The sequence below is a fragment of the Pholis gunnellus genome, assembly GCF_910591455.1.
Source record: "Pholis gunnellus genome assembly, chromosome: 5".
In the NCBI taxonomy this organism is placed as follows: Eukaryota; Metazoa; Chordata; class Actinopteri; order Perciformes; family Pholidae; genus Pholis; species Pholis gunnellus.
The window spans coordinates 9,456,159-9,478,512 of record NC_136531.1 but is presented as its reverse complement, the minus strand read 5'-3'; the positions used below and the strand labels follow the sequence as shown (position 1 = coordinate 9,478,512).

The 22,354-nt window shown below is 39.4% G+C and overlaps 1 protein-coding gene across 1 annotated transcript in view; it reads right to left on the bottom strand.

The window, feature by feature from the left end:
• The window catches only part of inpp4b (inositol polyphosphate-4-phosphatase type II B), a gene marked incomplete at its 5' end in the record, with an annotated part of 103,974 nt that overhangs the window by 27,276 nt on the left and 54,344 nt on the right, over positions 1-22,354 (bottom strand). Inside the window, 4 exons of the mRNA XM_079159972.1 lie at positions 5,729-5,837; positions 8,747-8,800; positions 9,419-9,523; positions 16,163-16,293. Of these exons, the coding sequence (XP_079016098.1) occupies positions 5,729-5,837; positions 8,747-8,800; positions 9,419-9,523; positions 16,163-16,293 (399 nt within the window). The remainder of the gene's footprint in view (positions 1-5,728; positions 5,838-8,746; positions 8,801-9,418; positions 9,524-16,162; positions 16,294-22,354) is intronic.

Genomic DNA, 22,354 nt, shown 5'->3' with positions numbered 1-22,354 from the left:
CTGTGTGCCAAGTTTTTTAAACATGGTGTCAATAAAATTAGGGGGTGGATGCACAATATAATCCAATACAACAGCCCTGGATTCCTTTGTGGCTCTTGTACTATTTTACTTACTATTGTTGTAATATGTAGGTGGTGATTGAACCCTGGGGTAATGTCTGAGGCCATAGTTTGTGGTGTCATTAGAGTCCATGATATTTTCATAAATAACAACGAGAGCAGGAAATCTTTCCACCTGTCTGGCTTTTACCTTGGCAAGACTTCAAGTCACAGCCTCAAGCTGATTCACGGCAAACCTGAACTCATAAAAGGCCTCCTGCTTCACAAATCCTTTACTTCTGTTAAAAGGAGCTCCCAGAAGAACTTGTTATTTACCGTTTGTTTGATGGTAGAACTATTTCATGTTACAATCTGGATGCATTTATTTTAAGTTAAACAATTTGGTTCTAATGCAGTTGCCATTTGATCAGACCATTTTGAGCGTTTGATTTCAATAGTATTCATTTCCTTTTCTTATCTGCAATGATCACAAAGAGAGTGGAAAATCCTTTGAAATGTAAAATAAGAAGTTTGATGGCTGTTTGTACTTAGATTATAAGTTTGCAGATTTGTATAACAGTAATATCATGGCATAATGTGAATGTGAGCCATTTGTCCAGCAACTATGTAAACTAAAAAGTCTGCATGCTATTTATGAATATTTATGGATCTGTCTATGACCAAAGAGACTCATTAAATTCCCATACATATAGTATAGAGCATTTCAAGTGAACTGGCTTTCTTGTTTTCCCTCATAATGAGACAAACTAAGGACTAGCGCTTCAGTGTAGAGGGTTGTCTTTGGAGTGATACAGAAGTTACATTTTCACTGTGCCATGATGAGAAATAAATATCTGATTTCTTGCACGTTAGAAAATCTCCACATGTATGCAGTGTTACAGCAGCATGTGGAGAGCATTCAAATTGCATTCCAGTGAAATAATCTCAAATTGGAGCTACAATAGATTAAAGAGGCATATTTCTGCAGACTGTGTAAAACTAGATTACACAATACACATAAATGACATGTTAGGACTCATTATGCACATCACAAGTGCACTGTACATGGTGCACCTGTGTTTTGTGATATTCTTGTCACACACAAACCACTTTCATTCATGTTTTACTGACCTGCAGACAAATCTAAATGCAACAGTCATACTCCAATTATGGTTGTGTGAAAAGAGTTTGTTATAGAAACAAATACAGTTTTTTTTACTGTATTTGTGGCTCGAATCCAGTGTCAATACGTTCATTTTTACTTTACCGAAAGAGGTCTAAACTGTTCCCTATTTTGCAGCTGTGACATTATTGATGCACGTAAGCTGTCAATGCACCCTTTATCGATTCCAAATAAAATACCAAATGATCACAGAAAACAATGGAGGAGGCTGCTGGATATTTCATATGTTCAGAAACAAGAATTTAACTTATCTGGCCTTGGATACATATTTGTGCTGGGCTATAATTGCAACTCTCCACCTCCTGTGAGAGAATATTAGTTTCCTCTTAGGTGAAGCTCGTCCAGACTCCATTACCTGATGTCTGTACATCATAGTGGGGAGAGCAATGCTTTTAGAAAGAATTGCTGCCATGCCCCTGCAAACCCACTTATAATGTATATAATGGATTTTTCTTAATCCCACCTCATTTCCATGTGCACACAGGGTGTGCCCCGCGCCTCCAGCCATGAAAATACAGAAGGTGCCACTCCCACTGCACAATATGGAAAGCACACTTGACTGCTCTATGCACCTGCACTTTGATTCATGAAATTATCGCCCTTGGCCTCCTTATAATTCAAGTTTCACACAGAGAAACAGCACTGGATCTCCAAGAATAGGGACCCATCAAAGTGTTCACACATTAGTGGCGCAACCCTCCATCAGGTAAACTCGAGTCTAAGAGGACTCCAATCTACTAACAGATTACTAAAACTAGCAGTGTGTCCAGGATGAACTTCCTCCTTTGTTTTCCTAAATGATCAATGGGAATTGGTTATAACTGTAATGAGAGGGAGAAAACCGCTGGGCCCAGCGGCCTAATTAAGCCAGCATCACCAGCGCATGGCTAATTAATAGTGGGGAAGAAAATTAATGAAGAGCTTGCGGCCTGCTGCTGACAGCCAGCAGGAGAAAAATGCAGCTACGTCAGCAGAGAGCCCTGCAGCACTCCAGGTGACTGCCAAAGCCTCCTTCGTCATTTAGACAGCATGCTGTAATCACCGTTCTTACACCAGGACACTGCCACATTGCCACAGCAAAAAAATATACAGTCTGCTATAGATACAAGCTGAGAGATCTGATCTAAAACCAGCTTCTTTTAACTGCCAAACTCCATCTGTCGTTGAATCCTCCACTGGGCACTGATTTCATATCAGTTCTCAGAGTAAGAGCCAACGCTTTTCTCAGTTCAGACACAAACTAGGAACCCTGATCTGAGAACAGATAAGCCTCAAAGCTGCTGCCAGCACCGTCACCCACAGAACCTGGAGCAGGCTAACTCAAAGAACTAAGAAGCTGCTGTCCATCAGCATGACCCGAGTCCCAGCCACTGCCAATGGCCTGTCTCTGAAACACACACACACACACCATCACACACACACCATCACACACACACACACACACACACACACACACACACACACACACACACACACACACACACACACACACACACACACAGTGATCCTGGTAGAAAGTTATTTTGTTGGACAACGTGCTGCTAGTCACATTAAATCTGAACATTGGACCCAAGAGACTGTGTGATGTAGTTTCAACCACTTTGTGTCCAAGAAATGTGTCATTCAGCAGTTCTGCTTGACCAGGACGCCTGGCCAAATGACAGTTCTTCCTTCCTCTCTGTTACAGTGGACAGAATTCAAAGACACATGTAGAGAGGAGATCTGCTGCCCAGTTTCTGCACCAACTAAGTAAAGCTGACCTTAAAACAGGGGCCTGTCTGACATTATACTGAAAAATAACACAGAAGTAAAACAACATAGACTACTGTAAATCGCCTATACTTCTATACACCTGCAATAAAAACAAACACACATCATCAGTACAGGTATAGACAACATTTGTCAATGTTCAGGTTCCAAACAACATGTCTCCCAAAAAGAAGTGTGTCGCATTGTTATGCAGATCAGCTGAATAATTTAAAAGAGGCCGTTAATGAAAGATTAGACCACCTCAGCAAATCCACAGATAGGTCTATAGGGTTCAATTAAAAAAGGATAAAAATGCAGTGACTTTTATAACAGCCATTTAAGTGGGACTGCATGCATTAATGATAGCTAAATGCTCTTGCCCTGTGTGTACATGTGCAAGGTTTCAGGAGGAATACTAAATGTAGTTATTGATTAAACTCTTTCCTGGCCCATCCTGAGAGACAAACTACATTGCATACTCTGGTCATTGCCAAGCTTGGCCAATGCAGGTTTTTAATGGATCTGAAAAGAACCCCCCTTCCTCTCTTCTGGTGTCCAGGGAACAAAGACATATCGCTCTTTTATTGCCCTCCCGGTAACACCTCTGTGCTCAGGTTTTCCTTTTTTTCCCCGTCCCTCAATCCTTTTCCATCTTCTCTTTGATGAATTAATATCCCATTGAATAGCCAAGTCTCACATCTTGCCGATTGTTCCCTTTTTAATCAAATGTGATTACAAAAGGCTGCTTCAGATAGGTGAGGAGACACACTGAGAGAAGTATAATGAGTGTCTGCATGTGCGCGCGCACACACACGCCCACCCACACCCACACACACACACACACAAATCTTTGCTCTGCTCAGGATGGGCTGACTTTCCACGCAATTAAGTGACTCTCAACTGGACTTGAGCACACGACTACAGTACATCACATTTACTGACTACTAAAACAAAACCCACATCAGGTCCCTCTAAGCTTAATATTTAGTTAGATGTTTAGTGCATGCATAATAAAAGCTAATTAAACCATGAAATAATGACTGTTCCTCATTAAAGTAAACATGAACCTTCATTACAATGGCCTCTGCGAAACGCTACAAAATCGTCAAGTTTATTCCTATTTCTGACGATGGCTGACAAATTACTGCATTCCAGGTCAAACATGGATAAGGCTCAGCGCAGGACGTAGTCAGTTAGCCAGCCGTAAAATTGGAAAATTTAAGCTACAGTGAGTCATTAGCTAAGTCAAATATGAAACAAAAAGCTCTGTCTCCCTGGAGAATTCTTTCTGAAGTCTAATCTCTCACATAAAGAAAATGATTTCACTTCAGTGGATTCTCGAAAATATGCTAACCTTATCAGAGTTCATGCCAGCAGATAAAACTGACCATCTTCAGCAAATTCACTTGTGCACTTTAGCGTAAAGAAGTCCTTTTTTTTTTTTTTTCATTATTATCAGCACAGGCCCCCAACTATTTTCCCATAAACCAATACATTTCACACCTCGGCCCTCTCCATCTTGCCTCTCTTCCCTTCTTTCTTGAGCTGCAAACTCTGTAACTAATTGGATCTGGCATGGTCTGTAATGACTTTGCACTCTATAGGGAGCTTTGGGAAAAATCACCCCTCATTTCTTCTGGCATCACTCAAGTGACCACATACTGAACTCCAGTGACATATACCTCCGTCCTGCATCCAAATGGCATAGACAGCAAAATGTACAGGATACTGCTGATCTCAGGTTTGAGGAAGTCATATGGATTTGTTCTCCCGGAGTGCACTTTCAGTCTGTGTTTGTGCGCTTTGTATCTGTGTATGTATACCACAACCATAGTAGTGTGGACTCAATTTATTCAGTCAACCTTGAGCGTTTGTGGAGCCAGCGATTTCAGTCAGTAAAAGAAACACACAAGACATATTTTCCCCATCAAGCAATCAACCAGAGACACAGCCACAGTCTGAATCCAACATAAAAACTGTGTGTTAGTGAGACCAACAAAACGTCTCTGCTGGTCGGAGCAAATCCACTATATCACTCAGACTTTACTCATAGTTTTTCTGATTAAGAACTCACTCCGTGTGAAATATGTTTGCCGTAACAATGATTGATTATTGCAGGGTTTATTGTAGACTCATTTCTGTCAGTCAATGATTATGGAATGCTGTTCAATTGCACTCTACACATCTCATACTCTTTGGTAGTAACAATATTAGCACCAGACATTACCTCAGATGAGAAATGTCCTCATTCATTGCATAAAAACTTCTGATCATCTGGACCGATCATTTGGTTTTGAATTGAAGTGCTTTTTAAGAGCGAGCTCCAGCTGGCAGCTGGGAAGATGCAACAAAATGTGCAGTAAAATATGTGGCTCTTCAGTGGCAAGTTAACATACAACTTCAGGGTGGAGAAAACACAATGCCTGCCAGGGAAAAGAACCAGTACAGAGGAACTTCTGACTCAACAAGACTTTTCCATCATGTCTGTTGCCTCCAGTCAAATTGAGCTGTCGGAGGCAGTGGAGTTCCAGTCTAAATTCAGCATGGCTTGGCTGTGAGTAACTGCAGGGGGCTGTGAAGATCAAGTCCATAGGCCAGGGACAACAAATTTCTCTGCCACTATCAATTATGCCCAAGTTAAATTATTTTGTCGATGGAAGCCTGTTTCCACCTCAGCATGTGTCCCGTATTAAATCATCCATGCTCCCTCTTAGCACCATTGGTGTACAGGTTGGCCAGGTGTTTTCCTTTCTCTTACCTCTTTTTCTCTGCTTCATATCTGGTAAGGAGACGCTGCAGGCCACCACACTTGAACCCCTGGAAATGGGCTGCAGGGGCGCCGACAGTGACAATGTCGTAGAATGCATCTGTAAGACAGAAAATAGATTTGATGGAATTAAAACACGGAGACGTATTATACAGCACCGTGGAAGATTCGCACTAAAGGAACAAGAAAAATGAGATTCAAGGAGATAAATTAATCCTGGTCAAAGTGTAAAATATACCTGATTTTGAGTCTAAATATACTCTACAGCGATACATCTAATAAGTGTTATATTTATGATGCCTTCAAGCTCTATTCAGTAACAATGAGTATTGGGCGAAGGTAAATTCTGTCGATATCATGATGTGTTCAAATGTAATATTGTAACATTTTGGTTTTGACCAGCACCACCATCTAAATCCACTCCTAAATGTCTGGTATCTTGACAACCCAAGTTATATAAATAGTTAGTAATACCTGGCATAAAGATTGATTCAGAATTCTTGAGTATACCATGCAGCTGCTTCAGGGCTTTAGTTCAAATTTAAAACTATATGGTGGGGCTGCTGCAAGGTGTTACTTTTTCTAACCTGCACTCTGTAGATTTAAGCCCACAGATGCATCATATTCAAGCACAAATAAGACATTGACATAAGATATGACATTATTCTGCACTTGGCCGGTATCTTTAAGGCAACATTTCTCTCCAGCCATCTTTTGGTCTTAACGTTGGTCCCAGGTTGAACCAGAAGGACGATGAATGTCACAACACTTCATTCCAATTTGCACGCCGCCGTCACAAGTAAATAAACACTTCACAGATGGCTAGGCGAGCACAGGGGTGCTTACAAAAGGCCTTGTTTTGAATGAGTAATGGATGAGGCTGACAATTAAATCAGAAAAAAGGGGAGGAGGGAGAGCAGGTGGACGGGGGTTTATGGGGGTGAATGTTTTGGTGTGGTTCAGTGCCGGGTCAGTTAATGAACACCTCAGGGAAAGCAACAGTGCACAGCGCCGACTGTAGGAAAACACTGCTTGAAAAATCGTTGAAAATAGAAATTAATGACACAACACAGCTCCAAGTGTTGCCACAGAGATGTGAATGGCAGTGTGGCCAACAGCCTCTTGTCCCCAAACAACACCACAATAGACCAAGAGTGGTTTGATATTGGCACTTTGCTACTATCCACTGCTTCTTCCATTCATTATCCTTATGCCTGGCCTTCAGGCTCCCTGTCCACCACACGTTTGGCCCCCAAGAGTTTGTGGGTGTCCAAGTTCCCTTAATTGGTTCTCCCACAGTAGACGTGTACCATAATACAATGGCGGGTTACAGAACATCAAGTGCAATGACCAATTTGTGCTCGATTTGCCTGGTCTCGCTCTCACACTATCCTTTTTTTCAATATACAATATATCAACAACATAATAAGCTGTTTAAGTACTGAGAGGACAGTTGCTCTCTAAAAGAGGAAATTGATTGCAGCAGTCAGGATGAGTGGTTAGAATTCACACTGAACCCATTCCACAAACCTGTTCAACAATGACAAAGGATCCTTTTTGACCCAAATGAGTGCTGAACAACACTTTCAGTTCTGCTGAGCTTTTTAGGCTGGAAACATTTTGCACTTGTCATTTTGGAGGCAGAAGACAGCTGGATTTCCCAAGAGCCATTTTTTTTTTTGCTGGATGATCAATAGACGAAATGAAAATGAATGGTTCATCATTGTTGAGTGGAATGCATAGCAAGGAAAAGCATCATTTCAGAGGGGTAAATGACATGCAACAAAGGTCAAATGGGGGTGTTGCACTATATGCAATGCAGCTACTATTCCACCTGGATGCTGCCATGTGTTCCTACGTTCCTACTGGTACACAGTGGTGAAAGACGATAATATACTTCATCTAATTAGATAAAAGGTACTCCAATTTGAAAATAAAAGAGAATTAAAAATAAGGTTTATATCCAAAGACATGTTTCTAAATGTGCTATCTTTACAATTCCACATAATTTTGGGGCTAATATCTGCATTCCTGTTGTTATAAATATACTGATCCAACGTATTCAAATATCGATGCAAAAGTATAAATGTGGACATGGAAAAAATACAGTCAATGACAAATGACTTGAATATGAAGTCATCATTAAAAGGAAACTCTTCCTGTATGAGGAATGACGGCAGCACAGGGTGGATGTCAAACTCGCATTACAATGGTTTTCTGCTCACTGCATGTCTCTTTTCATGAATCCATTGACATTTACTGTAACTGACTGGTATGTGAGACGATGCGCAGCATGTTTAAGGTAAGAATAAAGGGGGGGGGGGCGGACAGCTTATGCATAACAATGTAATGGGCTGAGCTTGATTTATCTTTTCAAAGATTTACTTAATTTGTGTGAAACATATCTTCTTTGTATTAATCAAGGTTTTGTTTGTGTGAGCCATTTATCACTGCTTTTACCCAGATTTCTTAATTAAAATTATGAAGTACTCAAGGTCCTACTGAAGTATAAAAGTAGAGTTAACACACACACACACAGACATATCAGCTAAAGCACCACTGCCTGGAATTGAATCAAGGTGTGAACTGGCCCCACAGAGGGTCATTATCAGAGTGTCTATCAATCAATTGACAAACTTCTCTCAGGCTCGTTTTATCTTTATTTCCCTCTTTTTCTTCCCTGACAGTGCAGGACAGTTTCAGGGTTGTAGGATGACTTGATTTTACTTCTTTTATCTGTCATCCCTGATGTCTTCACTGAAAGAAGCACAGTTTATATCAAGATTTGTCTGTCTTCAACTTCTCCATCAATCATCGAAATGGAGCCCACTCACAGGTGGTGAGGCAGCGAAAGTCGCCCTAATACACAGAGACAGTTCCAGGGCAATAACAGGCTCTGCCAGCTAGAGAGCGGCGGCGGAGGAGACAACCCAGTATTTCTCTCTGCAAAAAACGCAAAGGGCTTAATTAGTGTTCAGTCTTTCTTTCTCAGGCCAAGTTAATTCTCACCTTTCAACCTGGACGATGAACTAGAACCACCCCGTCTGAGCCCTCTGAGTATCTCTGACAGGTGGAGAAGTCACAGGCATAGAAACACAAAAGTAGAGCAGCGAATAGAAAAGTTTGCATATGAAACCACCTTTCCACAATACCTGCTTTTTCTGTTTTGCCAAGTTGCTTTTGAGCAGGTTTGTATTACATTTTGAAGCAGCTTTAATCTATTTTTACAATATATATTATAACAATATATGAAATGACTATGGGAAATAACATGACAATGAGAAAGGGGTCGCTTGCATTGATACACGTACAGAGAATTATCACCTGAATCTGCAGCTTCCCTTTGGTTTTATGGAATTTTATAGTCAATTTCAGCTAAATGTTACTGTTTTGGTTCATTGTCAGCGTTCTCATATAATGTTTGTGTGGCCAACTGTTTGCGAAAAAATCTCTAAAAAACATTTTACCCGATTTGCTCCGCACCAAACAGCAGATAGACACAGTTAGCAACAAGCTGGTGAACAAAGTGTAGCACTTAACAGCATCATATTTTCACTCAGAAGTTGATGAAACCGAAAACAGGACAAAAAGAGTGTGATTATTGGACTTACCTTCACCAGGTGTAAGTATTAGGTGTAATAATAGGTCCAACAGAAGTCTAAAGCAGTAGTGTAATTATACCTGTTTTTCTGGGGCACGTCACTCTCATCCTCTGGGTGTGCAGGTTTATTGGGATGAACTCCAGAGATTTCTGGGCTTTGCAGCAGCTTGGCTTGAATGAACGACCTAAAAAAAAGTACACAAGTATATGTCACATTGTCATGAAATATAATTGGGATGGTGGATAAACATCCCTTGCACTTAATACCTCACCGTCTGCTTTCAGCTATACTACGATCTTTCCAACATGATTGCTTTCCATCGCTGTTCTCTTTATAACCTTGTTTCTGTGCTTATGAAGTGAGGCACAGAAACAGATAAGCAAACATTAGATGATAATGTGGATTGATGTTCAAATGTTCTCTTTGATTTTCCAATTAAAAAAAAAAACCTTTGTGTAATTGAATGTCTTGAGATATATTTAATGAACAACAGAGTGAATGGTTTCTTAACAATGCTTTCAGAATACCCCAAAACAAAGAACAGCACAGCCAATATTTCAAATTAGTAAAGCCCAATTTCCCCAGCCATTTCCCCAAGGAAAGCTTCATTTTAACACAAACAGTAAACTACAAATTATTCTTGGTTTGTGATTAAAATCAAGTGCCTCCAAACCATTCCAGGTTTAAATTCCCATGAAAGATCATTTAACACTCATATATGTCCATCAGATGGAGAATGTATCAATTAGAGAACAAGCATTTCAAAAGTAGCTCATTTGAAACAACTGCTTATAACATCCTCTAACGAGCACAGTAATCCTTTAAGCATAGGATTGTATGCCCGTTGCAGCCACTACTATGCTCAGAACGTCCAATTAAAATGTTCTGACAAATCATACTCTTTGTCAGTGGCTTACTTTTAAGCTCAAAAACACAATCTGACACTCCATGTTGCCTGCTCAAATATGTAAATAGGGTTGATGAGCCTCTTTGAGTTGAGGCAAAGCTTTCAAGAACAATCAAGGAACAAAGGCAATTTAGAGGAGTTGTGATGTTTGCTGTAGCAGAAGTAATTGAGTTAAAAAGAAGGTATTCAAAATGGGCACAGAAGTCCAAAAGGGTGAACAAAAATACTCATATCACAAAGTTTCATAATCTAGTTTGGCTTTTAAATCCTCTTTAAACACACGTGACTTTCAATTCCCTCTCTGAGGAATAAAGCTCAGGTTACAAAAGTGTTTTCCAGCTTGTGTGCGGAAAAGTAATTTCATCGTGAAGATCACAGAGCACATTGATGGAATAAACACGTTGATGTGATTCATTAATCCAAATTGTAATGAAACAAATATTGTAAATTAGTTATATGGAAGTGCAGGTAAATACCCGATGTGCTCGTTCCTTCTGTTAATTCTCCCCCCCTGTTAACAGCTGTGCAGATGTTGTGTCTTATCTATCTGTCTGTCTACCTGTCTGTCTGTCTGTCTGTCTGTCTGTCTCTGTCTTGATCAATTGTCTGGCTGATTATCGGCCGCAATATTCAGCTCTTTTGCATTATTGTTTTTTTTAAAAAATCTGTTTGCTGGTAAAAGTAAATTAACTGAAGAATGCACTACTTTGGCTCTAATGCAAAGTCTCACCCACAGCACTACCTGATTGGTTTAATCGTCATGAGTAATATCAACACTGCTGAAGAAGATTACTGTGCCCAGGGTCTCTGCTGGTAGCGTACTGCCGTTAGTAATTGTATTTTCTGGATTAAACTGCAGTTGTTCTAGAGCTGCAAGGAGAGGAAGAGGGAGCGAGAAGGCGCCTGGATGTGGACAAAAGATTATCGTAGTTTACAAAAATGCAGCACAGTGAAGACATTTCATACTCGAGAAGTATATAACTGTGATCTGCCGATGCACTGTTCATATGAGCTAGTCGTCACTCTCAGAATCCAGTCTGAAATTCACACACTTCGTTGATAAACCAGAGGATCGTACAGTAATATTGGGCTTTTAATCAGACAGTTTTGATATCACATCTACACACATACATACACTCTTTTTTTTTTAGGATAATGATGAAAGTTTAAGCAGTTACATGTATGCTTAAAGACATTTAAACTAAGCAATGTGTTGGAGTTTGTGTTATTCACAATTTTGACACTAAGACCTACATTTTAATGCAAACGTTTATCGGTTTCAAATATGGGTTATTGGTCTCCTTAATTACTAATAATTGGTCAATAATAAAACGAATACAATTCACAGTGTTTCTGTGTACTACTCCTCATAGTGTATATTAATTGCAGCATGACGCCAAAACAGACTTAGTATCCACACTTTCTAGCTCTTCTAACTGACATGTGCCCTAACTTTTACTTTGTGTTGGGAAGAACTAAACTACGCAGTACACACTCTTTTCAGTCCTGTTCATTAATTACTCTCGAGGCAACAGACCAGTATGCACCAATCAAAGCTTCAGTACAACAGAAGGTTTATGTTTACACAGAATCTAGATGGGAAAATCTGTCACCTGCCACAGATTTTTAACATCATTAGGCAGGTTGGCCAAACATGAAAACAAATCCACTGCACCTCCATCACTGTATATAATGCTGCAACTGCTGACCCACTCAAGCTGAAATGTGTTGCCGCTCAGAAAGGGATATATGACTCAGCTGGAGCTGACGGCGATGTGACTTATTATTTCCAAGCACTGAAAATCAATCATGTCTTCTTCCTAAGGTGTGAACAGATTTGCTGCTACTTACCAAAGTGCAAATGTAAACAGATGCCATTTCTACCCACTGAATATACAATCTGTCTTAATATAGTGAAGACCAAAACATAATCTCCACATGTAGAAATGTGCAGTCTAGAACAATAAACTAGACACAACACTCTCAGGTGAGCATGTTACTAAATAGAAGCTACATATTCCTTATCTGTCAATCATGTGTATGTTTATATTTATAATTTGCATATTTGTATTGTATTTATCATATGTATTTTTTACTTGACTGAATGATCCACACCCAATAATTCCAATGCCCTTGTACACTTGCACTTGAGCAAATGGCTAATAAAAGACATGAATCTTGAGTATGCTAACATTCCCCAACCACCACTAACCATAAAGTACAGCTGAGACTGAGGGGAATGGCATTAGCTTTTGGCAATGAAACAAAATAACATTTTTGACCAGATGATGGCACTGAATTCAATTTCGAGATGATCATCAAAGTTATTAGAATTGATCCTCAAGGGACCTTCAATATTTTTAACAAATTTCAAAGAAATCCATAAAACAATCAAACAGAAGAAGTCAAACTCATGGTGGTGCTGAGAGTAAAAGATCACCAAAGTCAGTAGGCTTCATCCTCTGGGGAACATGAATGTCCGCACAAAACTTCAAAACCCATCCAATCCAGATAGAATAACTGCGTTCCTCTGTGTACACCAACCAATGTCTGTGCTACATAAGGAGGAGCTGTTTCCAAAGGCTAACATTCAAGTCAATGGCTAAGCTGTCATCTCTGCTCAGTGGACTCTCACTGTCTGCTGTAGAGCTCTGGGGACCAGGCTAATCGAGCTAGTGACCATTGTAGGTTAGATTAATTGGCCGTATCACATCACCATCTGTTTGCCCAGGTGGGCTGGCTATGTGACAGCAGGGCTGGTTGCCAGCAATACTGACCAACATCGGGCTACCATCTCTTCTTTTAATCTTTCCTGTCACGTCTTTGCTCTTAGCCACTTTTTTTCTACTCTTTGAATCCTTCAGGATATGAGCAACCTATATCCTGTGCTTTTAGAAATGTCTGCCTGTGATCCTGTGAAGAAAGAAAAAACAGATCACAAACTACAGCAACACCATCTTATAAGTGAGGCCTGTCAGATCAATGTAGGTCGGTAGCATGTTAAGGTTTTCATCTTCATGGTCCTGTGGCGCTGAGAGCACAGCAGGCTTTTTTAATCAATCCACAGCTAGATATGTTGTAGACATAGAGGGGGATTGGACACACGCTGTGTGAGCAGTGGAATCAGCCTGAGAGAGGTGTGAATTGGACAAGTGAGTCATGTCTGACTGTTTTTTTTATATATATATATATATATATATATATATATATATAACTTGGATCCAATTTATGCCTTTTAACATTTTGGTCATTACTTGTAAGGGCTTTTCTTTGTTACTATTGTTTTTCATGTTGTCTGAAGTAACCTGCAAAACATAACAACTCCACAGCTGAACATCTTTACCTACAGGCAACAGAGACATCTGTTCTAATACAGCTATTAAAGAGAGAAAGTAAGGTATGAGCCTTAATCTGCCATACGTAGCTCTGGGCCTTAAGCTGAAGTTATCCCATAAGTGGAGTTTAAGAGTGAGTGACACTTTTGTGCAGAGAAGTGCTGGCAGTATCGGAGGTCCAACAAACTCCACGCTAACAGGATTATGTCTATGCCTTTAATTCTCCGGCTGGTAAACAATGAAAGTAGGAACGATTAATTTATGAATGGAATAGAGTTATTAGAGCATCCGAATTGTTTGCTGAGGTCAGCTCATCATTAAAAATGTATGAAATGGAATCTGAACATGAGGACTCCACCGCCACCTCCCAGCAGACTGTTTCTCTTCTTTCTCTGCCTGCAGTTTCTCCAATTCCGTTGTTATTTTCAAGTAAAATCGTACTAATACGGTGCATACCTTAAAGTATTGACAAGTTATGAGAATAATGATGCTTTTTTCCATACACTTTTTACATCACTCCCCCGTCTTTGCTCACCGACTGGTCTCCACACCACAAATTATTTTTGTATCTCTACCGTCTGCATTTTTTAATGATCTTACTTATTAATAATTAATCTGGAACAGCTTGCCCACCCAACTTGTTTAGCAACGTCTGTCATCCTGTTAAGTTAATGCAGGACAGAATTACAGTGCTAAATGTGACAGGGGGTGCCTTTGTGTATTGCAGCATCTGTGCCACAAGGGACTTGTCAGGAACAATAATGACCAATGCCACATTATCTGTTCCGCTCACCCTCGACTCCCTCCCTCAGAGCTCAGGCGGGCAGTGCAGAGGCTTAGCCACCACCATCTCTTATCAGCTGGCCAAAGCAAATGAAGCAGTGAAAATATCTCATTATGGGGATGAGAGTAAATCAGAGTTAAATTGATCAGGAGCCATAATGTTCTTATACCCATAGGAAACTAGAATATCTATAGGGAAAGCTTATGGAGAGGGAAAGAAACAAATCCAGAGTAATTGATGAGCGCTTTAATGTCTGTTTTGTTATTCCTGCTATAGTTTAAATCCATGATAATTTAAAAGTCGGGGTAAAGCAAAACTAAACATGCGGCTCTGAAACCACGCTCAATAATAGGTGAGTGTTTATTCCATCTCACTGCTGTTTAGCCCTATGCTAACTTAAATGGGGATAAAACAGTTCAATCGTGCCCCTCTTCTAGATTTTCCAAATGTTATCCGACCGAATTGATCAAATTCTGATAGTGAAACGAGTCATTTCGCCGGGATTGTGACACTCAAAAAAAATCCATCCACCACTTAACAGGCGCAACAGTAGCGACAGAATAGGCTATGGCAGAGCCTAAGTACACGTTTTACTGGAGCAGCACAGACAGAGGGCCGGTAAGGAGACAGACAAGTCTGGAGGGCCGATAGAGAACGCTATGGATTGTTTGACTGTCAACCGGCCCACCAATGAAGAGGCCCACCGGGATGTTAGCCAGCTAACTGTAGGCTGTGGTAAGTAAGTGTTGTAACTCGCTATTGAGCAGCAGCACCCGTGATATGTGCACACGTTCTTTGATAGCGTTGTGGAGAGGTTATGCCCAAAAAGTCATTTTGAGTAATGAAACTAAACAAAGCAAATACATCTGCTACATTTCTCTTTCTAAATACAATGAATACAATACAACACCACACTGGCATTCTGTGGCATGATCACATGTCCAACGTTTCCTTGTTGAGTGTCAGAGGCAGCCTAATTATTTTCTGTACTCACATCAGAGATAACTGCTTAATTGTATTATGTAAAACATTTGCAAAAAGTGTGCAATATTATTTGCATACCAAGTAGAACTATCTGTAAATGAGATGCAAGACTCGTGTTATGTTTGCACATGGCACAGATTTGCATCCGTTTTTTATGTGCACTGCAAACGTTTACTTTAACAAAACACAGAGGGGCACATGGGTACACGCACTTCAACTGGCCCTGATGAAACCTCTGTTGCTATGGAAACTCTTTGACAGCGAGTAGATAAATGAATCAACCTCTCACTGAGCTTTTCATTGACACAAATCACCCAGAATGTACTGACAGGTGAGGGCAGACAGGAGGGCAGATGACATGCATTACTCCCAAAATCTTTCTATATTTAGGGACCACACATTACAGTAAGAGACAACTTTCACCACAACCAGAATCTTTTTTTTTTTTATTTTTTTTTTGGAAAGACAAAGTGTTGGTTGATTGATAATGTAAGCAGTGCCACCTGCAAACATTAGCCACCTGCACTACTACAACAGTATGCACACCATTACATTTCATATCTTTTTCAATCCTGCCCATCCAAGGACAAACCATGATAGAAGAGAAAAAAAAACATATTTTTATAAAACCTGGATAATCATATTTGAACAAAGGCGGGTCAATAAAGCAATAAAACCAGGGACACACCTTGGAACTAATTTATAACCAAGTGAGTTTATATGATTTAGAGTGAAAAACCTTTGTATGCAGAGTGTGCATGAATGCATGTGTGGACACAGATATGAATGTAAAAGCAGCAGGGGCAGTCATACCAGTAATCTTGTCCAGTTCAGCCAAAGTCTCCTGGTAGGAGTTGATGATTCCTCCGTATCGAGTCATCACCTCTTTTCTTAAGTTGTCCCAGTGAGGAGAAAGCTCGCCAAGCTCTCTCAGGTCCTGCACCCTGCAGATAAACACAGATCTATGAGGACCTTTGTGGTTTTAATGGATGTCAAACAAATCATTAATGACGTCCACACATTTTGGCTCCTTCTGCTTAGCTTCTCTTTTGTTTAAAACATTGACATTAGACATAAAACTATCTAATTCAAGAGAGAAAAACGTATTTGGTATTATTGCAATACTTAACAATTATGGTAAATCACAGACACAGGTTTGCGCATACTGGCAAAGACACATGTACACACAGTAGCGACCCAAAGCACCCTGTGCTGAGCCTGATAAACACATTTCTGGACCTGAGGCTAGTAGCTGGTGCCCACTTATCCACTCTGCCCTATCAAATTCCTCCCTTGCTCCTGCCATTCTTTTACTATTACGGATAAAAGAAACCCATCCAGTCTTTACTGGTGTCACTGGAGCGATGGGTTGACTGTCCTTCAGCTAGTTGTGTCTGCAGCCTAAGGCCACAATCATCTGTGCTCCTTCTTTAGGAATAAACAGTGGCCGTGCCTGAGTGTGTGTCTGTGTGTGTAGGAGCTGATTGCCTAGTCGGAAGTACAGCCTCTTTCATTGGCTCATTATTTGCATCTGAAAGGCGACATCAGATGGATAGATATCATTCAGAACCTGCCCTCCAGCACCCATTGAAAAGTAAATTGCACTGATATTATAGAAATTAGAGGTTGAAGGAGGTTCAACATTGTATTCAGCATAACAAATACATGGTCATATGCATTGCTTTCATGATAACGAGCCCAATTTTCAGTGATTATACCTCATGCATTTTGTATAAAGTATATCTTAAAATGAAAGGCTGCATGCTCATTGGTTCGACTTATTGTGAAGACCAGGCATAATTGCTTGAATGCATAATGTAGTAGTTATTTCTTTGTTGTATAGTTCAACTACTACAACAAAGCGTAAGGCGCTGATAGCCTCTCCAGACTATTTCCTGGTCTCCTCCAGGTAAGTTAGTTATTTTTAGATTACTTTGAAGTACTTCAATACACAGCAGAGCACGATAGATATAGTGCCAGAGAGAGAGACAGAGTGAGTCAAGGTGATGTATCATATGAATGATCAAACCCACAAGTTTTTCAAGAGGGGGTTTCAGCCAAAACAAACAAAACACATTTTCTCATATACGTATTTCTAGTGGTATCTAGCCATGCCTGCTAATTACCCAGACACATTGTTTCTGATAAGACATGTTATAGTTCTAATTTAAAATTCAACCCTTAGAAAAGTAAATAAATGTCACTTTTCTAAACACTGTTGGCGCTAGAGCTAGACTGATATATTGGCCAATATAAGCTTAACAAAGTGATACCCGCGAGCAGGTTCAGGCAGCCCAACTTGAGTCCTCCGCTTCACTCACATGGCACAGTCTCCTCACTGCATCATATATCAAATGCACCCTTTTAATCATGGCGCTCTACTTAAGCCGTCAGTGCTCTGCTCTCTCTTTTCCTGCATGTTTGCTTGCCTGTGACGCCGTTTACCAGAAAGCTATTCCATTACTTGCTGCTACCGCTGTTGTTAGCATTTCACTCCCTGCTGTGCTTAGCTTGATGTTTCCTCGTGGGGAGCGTAGAACTTTAAGTAATAAGAAATTGCACAACAGAATGCCAAAATAGGTTTACGGTAATTCAGGAACAGCGTCTCCATAGTTGGCAACCGGAGAGCACTGACTTATACCTTGTAAATGTGCTGCTTGGTATGTATCTGGGTCAAAAATAAAGAAATAAACCCCATTGATGTTAGTTATTTTAACTCCTACATATAGATAACAATGTAATTGTCTGCATGGGTTGATAACACTAGAGGCAATTGAAAAAAAATGTTATTCATCATAATTTGGGTGAACTGAATCTTGAAATACACACTCCAGCACAGTATGCAATCAGCTAACTACATGCAGCAAACATTTTAAAATCAAATTCAAGCCCGGCTAAAAACAACTGAACCAGCTGTAAAACAAATGATAGAACACAAACATTAGACATTATCCTCGTCCCTCGCCTCTGTCTAATAGTTGGCAACTCTGCCAACACGCTCTGCAAGTGGTTGTGTAAGATGTGCTTATGGCAGAGGAAGATAGACAGGACGCTTCCTCAAAAAGTAAGAACATTCCAGATTACCATGAGCAAAGGAAGTTTAGGTTATTCAAAGGAAGACTATTTTTTACTTTGGGAGTGTAACTAGTGCTTGAAACCATTCTTAATTATAGAGGAATTTATTAAACAGAGACCAATGATGAATAAACATGTTTATTCAAAAGCTGTTCTTTTGGAAAAGTCAAAAAAATTTGATTCATATTGTTGGAAATGACAGTGGTTCTTAAAATGAAAACAAAGGGAAAAAAGCATCAGTTCTTAAAAGGGGAACACAAACTACTAATATATATACATATAAAAAAAGAAATAAAATCAAGTGTCTTTCATTGATGCGTGTTTAAGGACACCAGCATTGAAGTAGATTTCCCAGCTAGTGGGGAATATATTGAGCCAATCCTATCCTTTTTTTTTAACGCTACACCATGGTTTTTGAGTTGCACTTCGGAACAGAGTTAAAATGGGTCGTTGTAGAAATCTTACCCAATGAAATGGGACAACCCTTGGAGGCCCTGATACTTTATTAGTAGTCGTTAAGGAAGTTTATGTACACAGACAAGACGAGACACTTTATGACGATAGTGGTGCTCTGTAACCCGTGCTCCTACCCTGCCAGATGAATGGTAGCAGTTAACGTTCGGGCATCACATGCCATCGATGCAGGACTGTCATTCACAAATCAGCCTTAAAAAAATCCTGTAACGTTAGCTAGCGAGACAACGCCATACTAGCGATTTTTATTTTTATTCTTGATAAAAAGAAAATGTCTAAAATACATTAAAACGACATGAAACTATAAGATAACTCACATTTCTCAGGATTTGTAATCCTTTATTAACAAAGAAAACACTTACTTTCTTTCACAATTGCTTTGGAGTGTGCCTTTCAAAAAACTGTATTGGGCAATTGTATCCAGCATACTGAGTTCAGTTGAAGTGACCCTTTATACCATAACTGGGCAATTTTAACTAATCAAGGATGGATGTTCTCTAATTTACTGATTAATATGGCAAATATTACACGGCACTAGATCATTACCATTCTCTTTAAGAGATTGCAACTATTCACAATTATCTTAACTATACCTCTCAGACACTGCTAATTGTGGATCACAGTGTCATAGTGGACCATTGTCTCCTGAGAGATCTGTTATTTTCGGTAGGGAGGGGAGGTCAGGGTGGACGATCTCAGCCTAAATAACAGATAATGGATAAAATAATAGAGAAACATATCTGCTTGCTAAATGAGGGTGATAAGGCAGTGGGTAGAGAGATATGGTCTCACCTCCTTAATCAGTGGTCTATTGACTGGAAAGAGTAAAGGTGTGATTGGGGAAAGGCGCGATAAGAGCAAGTGTAGACTGATTAACTATATGCATGTCAAAAAAGCTCACTCAGGTTTTTCGGTGTTACATCGAACACCATACATTTGAAAAAAGTGCTCCAATAAACATTTTATAGGTAAGAAAATATCTGAGATTTCATTTTTCAGAGTGGGAAAACAAATTGTGAATGTAATATTGAATATTATACAGTAGGATCTACAAGATAAAATTACAAATTATTCATTAATGTTCAAATGACCAAACACTCTCACACTGGGCAACCTATTTTGTTCAATTTATCATTATTAAGATACTGTAGTTATGCTCTAATACTGTATACTGTGGAGAGAATTAACCCCTTTTCCTTGTCCTGTTGTTTACTGATGATAATTAGTAAGTTTGTTAATGATTTTTTGTTAATGTTTAGGGTTTCTTGACATTATACAGTACATTATGTCTATATATATACATATATATGCATACATATATATATACATACAAACTATAACATATATATATATATTCAGCAAATATATATATATATATATATATATATGTATATATTTATATATACAGTATATTTGTTATGTATATGTATAATATATATATATATATACTCTCAAGGCCGGTTTATTGTTTGTCATGTTATGCCTGACGAGTGTCGACAGTGGGGAAGATGATTTTTTTTTAGGCTGATAATACTTTGCAAATAATCACATTCAACAAACAATATCTTTCTGATTGTTCCACTTAAGTAGAAAGAGAGAAAGAAAAAGGCATTGAAAGTATGAGATAACTCCAAAGGTGCATTAGATCTCAGACAAATGTGTCTGCAACGACCATCAGTGGTGTTTTTCACAGATATGCTTTTTATCTATGCAGATGTCTGCACCAGCTCTGTGCAGGCGCACGTCTCAGCTTTGTCTCGTGGGCGTAACTGCAACTTGAAGCGTTACGTTAGGCTTCAAGTCTACTTTTTAGACAATACACGTATAATATTAGGCTGATGCCCAATGAAAAGACTCGGAACAACTGTGTCTCTGGCAGTATCAAATGCAGATTAGTCGTGGACAGACAGAGATGGGCGTACACACGACTGATCTCATTATCTCCTGGATGATATAATAAATGGCTTAATGGACAACAAATAAAAATAGGTGGACAGAAAACAGTATCCTACAAGAAAAGAAAGAATGGAAGAAGGGAGGGGATATAATTACTAAGATTTTAAGAAAAAAGTCTAAACAACAATGATTATGTTTTGATTAAAGTTTAGTTTAGTAATTTATCTTGACTAAAACATTAAGCAGGTACTAGAAAATTAAAAGACGGACAATAATCAAGTAGAACAATGACAAGACAGCTGACTGGGACAACAGAATACATTTGTTGTCATTTAGGCACCTGTTTCATGGTGCGTTATGCCATTTTAATTTATTCACAAAGGGCTTTGTGTGTGGGGTCAATAAAACCTTCTTGTACTAAACTTCAGCTTCTTCTGGAAAAAACATCAAAAACAGGCCCATGCAAAAAACAATGAAGCCGTATTTCAACATGTCACCTATATGATCTTGATACATTATCACAGTACTTATTTATTAACAGGAAAAGAAGGTGGCATGTTTTTTTTTTCATTAATCAGAAACCAGACAGCTCTTAATGAATGGGATTAAATTGACACCCACACACTACTATACATGCATTAATTATCTTTACAACCACACACACAAACACAAGGAGCCACAGCATTATCACTGGAGGAAATCAGCCACCTCTGTGTTGGCAGAGATAGATTAATACATGACTGTAGACATCAAAGCGAACACACACAAAGAAGAAATATCCAAGATTATCACAGAGTGGTGAGGCAAACTAAGCCACCCACCATCCGCCGCTACCCTCACAACTTTGCATCACTAACATCATTTAAAAACACAGAGCGCAAGCAACGGTGTTAGGCTGGCTGACAGAATCGGCTAAATGGAGAGGCACCACGGAGAAAGACAACATATAAAGAGGATTATAGGAGAGGTGCTTAAGCAACCAAGCTGGAGATACGGTACACATGCCTATTAATGAACAAACATTCTATATGGTAGTCATGCTTAGGAGCCTGATGTGTGCTCATGAGCTGCACTGTACAGATAAGAGATTTAACAAATATTCTATAATTGTCCTCTAAATGTATTTGTGATTTAAATGACCGGTTTGCAGAGCAGTTCGTCTTCTATTTAAACAGAAAGTAGGGTAGGAGAAACTGAGAAAGTGGGAACCATGGTCTGGAAATGTGAACCCATTGTCTGTAAGACAGGTGAACTGATAACAAAGCTTGTCTAGTCAATCGGTCAATAATGGCTGTTTGGTTGTTTCTATGTGCATATGTGCGGTGGAGGGTTTAAAGACACTTGTGTGTATATTTTAGCATGTGATTGTGTCCTTGAACTCTTCATGATCCTTCAGGGTGCACACCGTGATTACAAATCAAGCTATTCTCCTACGGACGATTCGTCAAAGTCTCTGATTGCATCTTTCTATGCCTTTACAGAAGCGATGTGTGTAAAAACGATCTTTTAAATTGACAAGCATCATATGTGTAATTCATTGCACAATTTAAATGGGGTCAT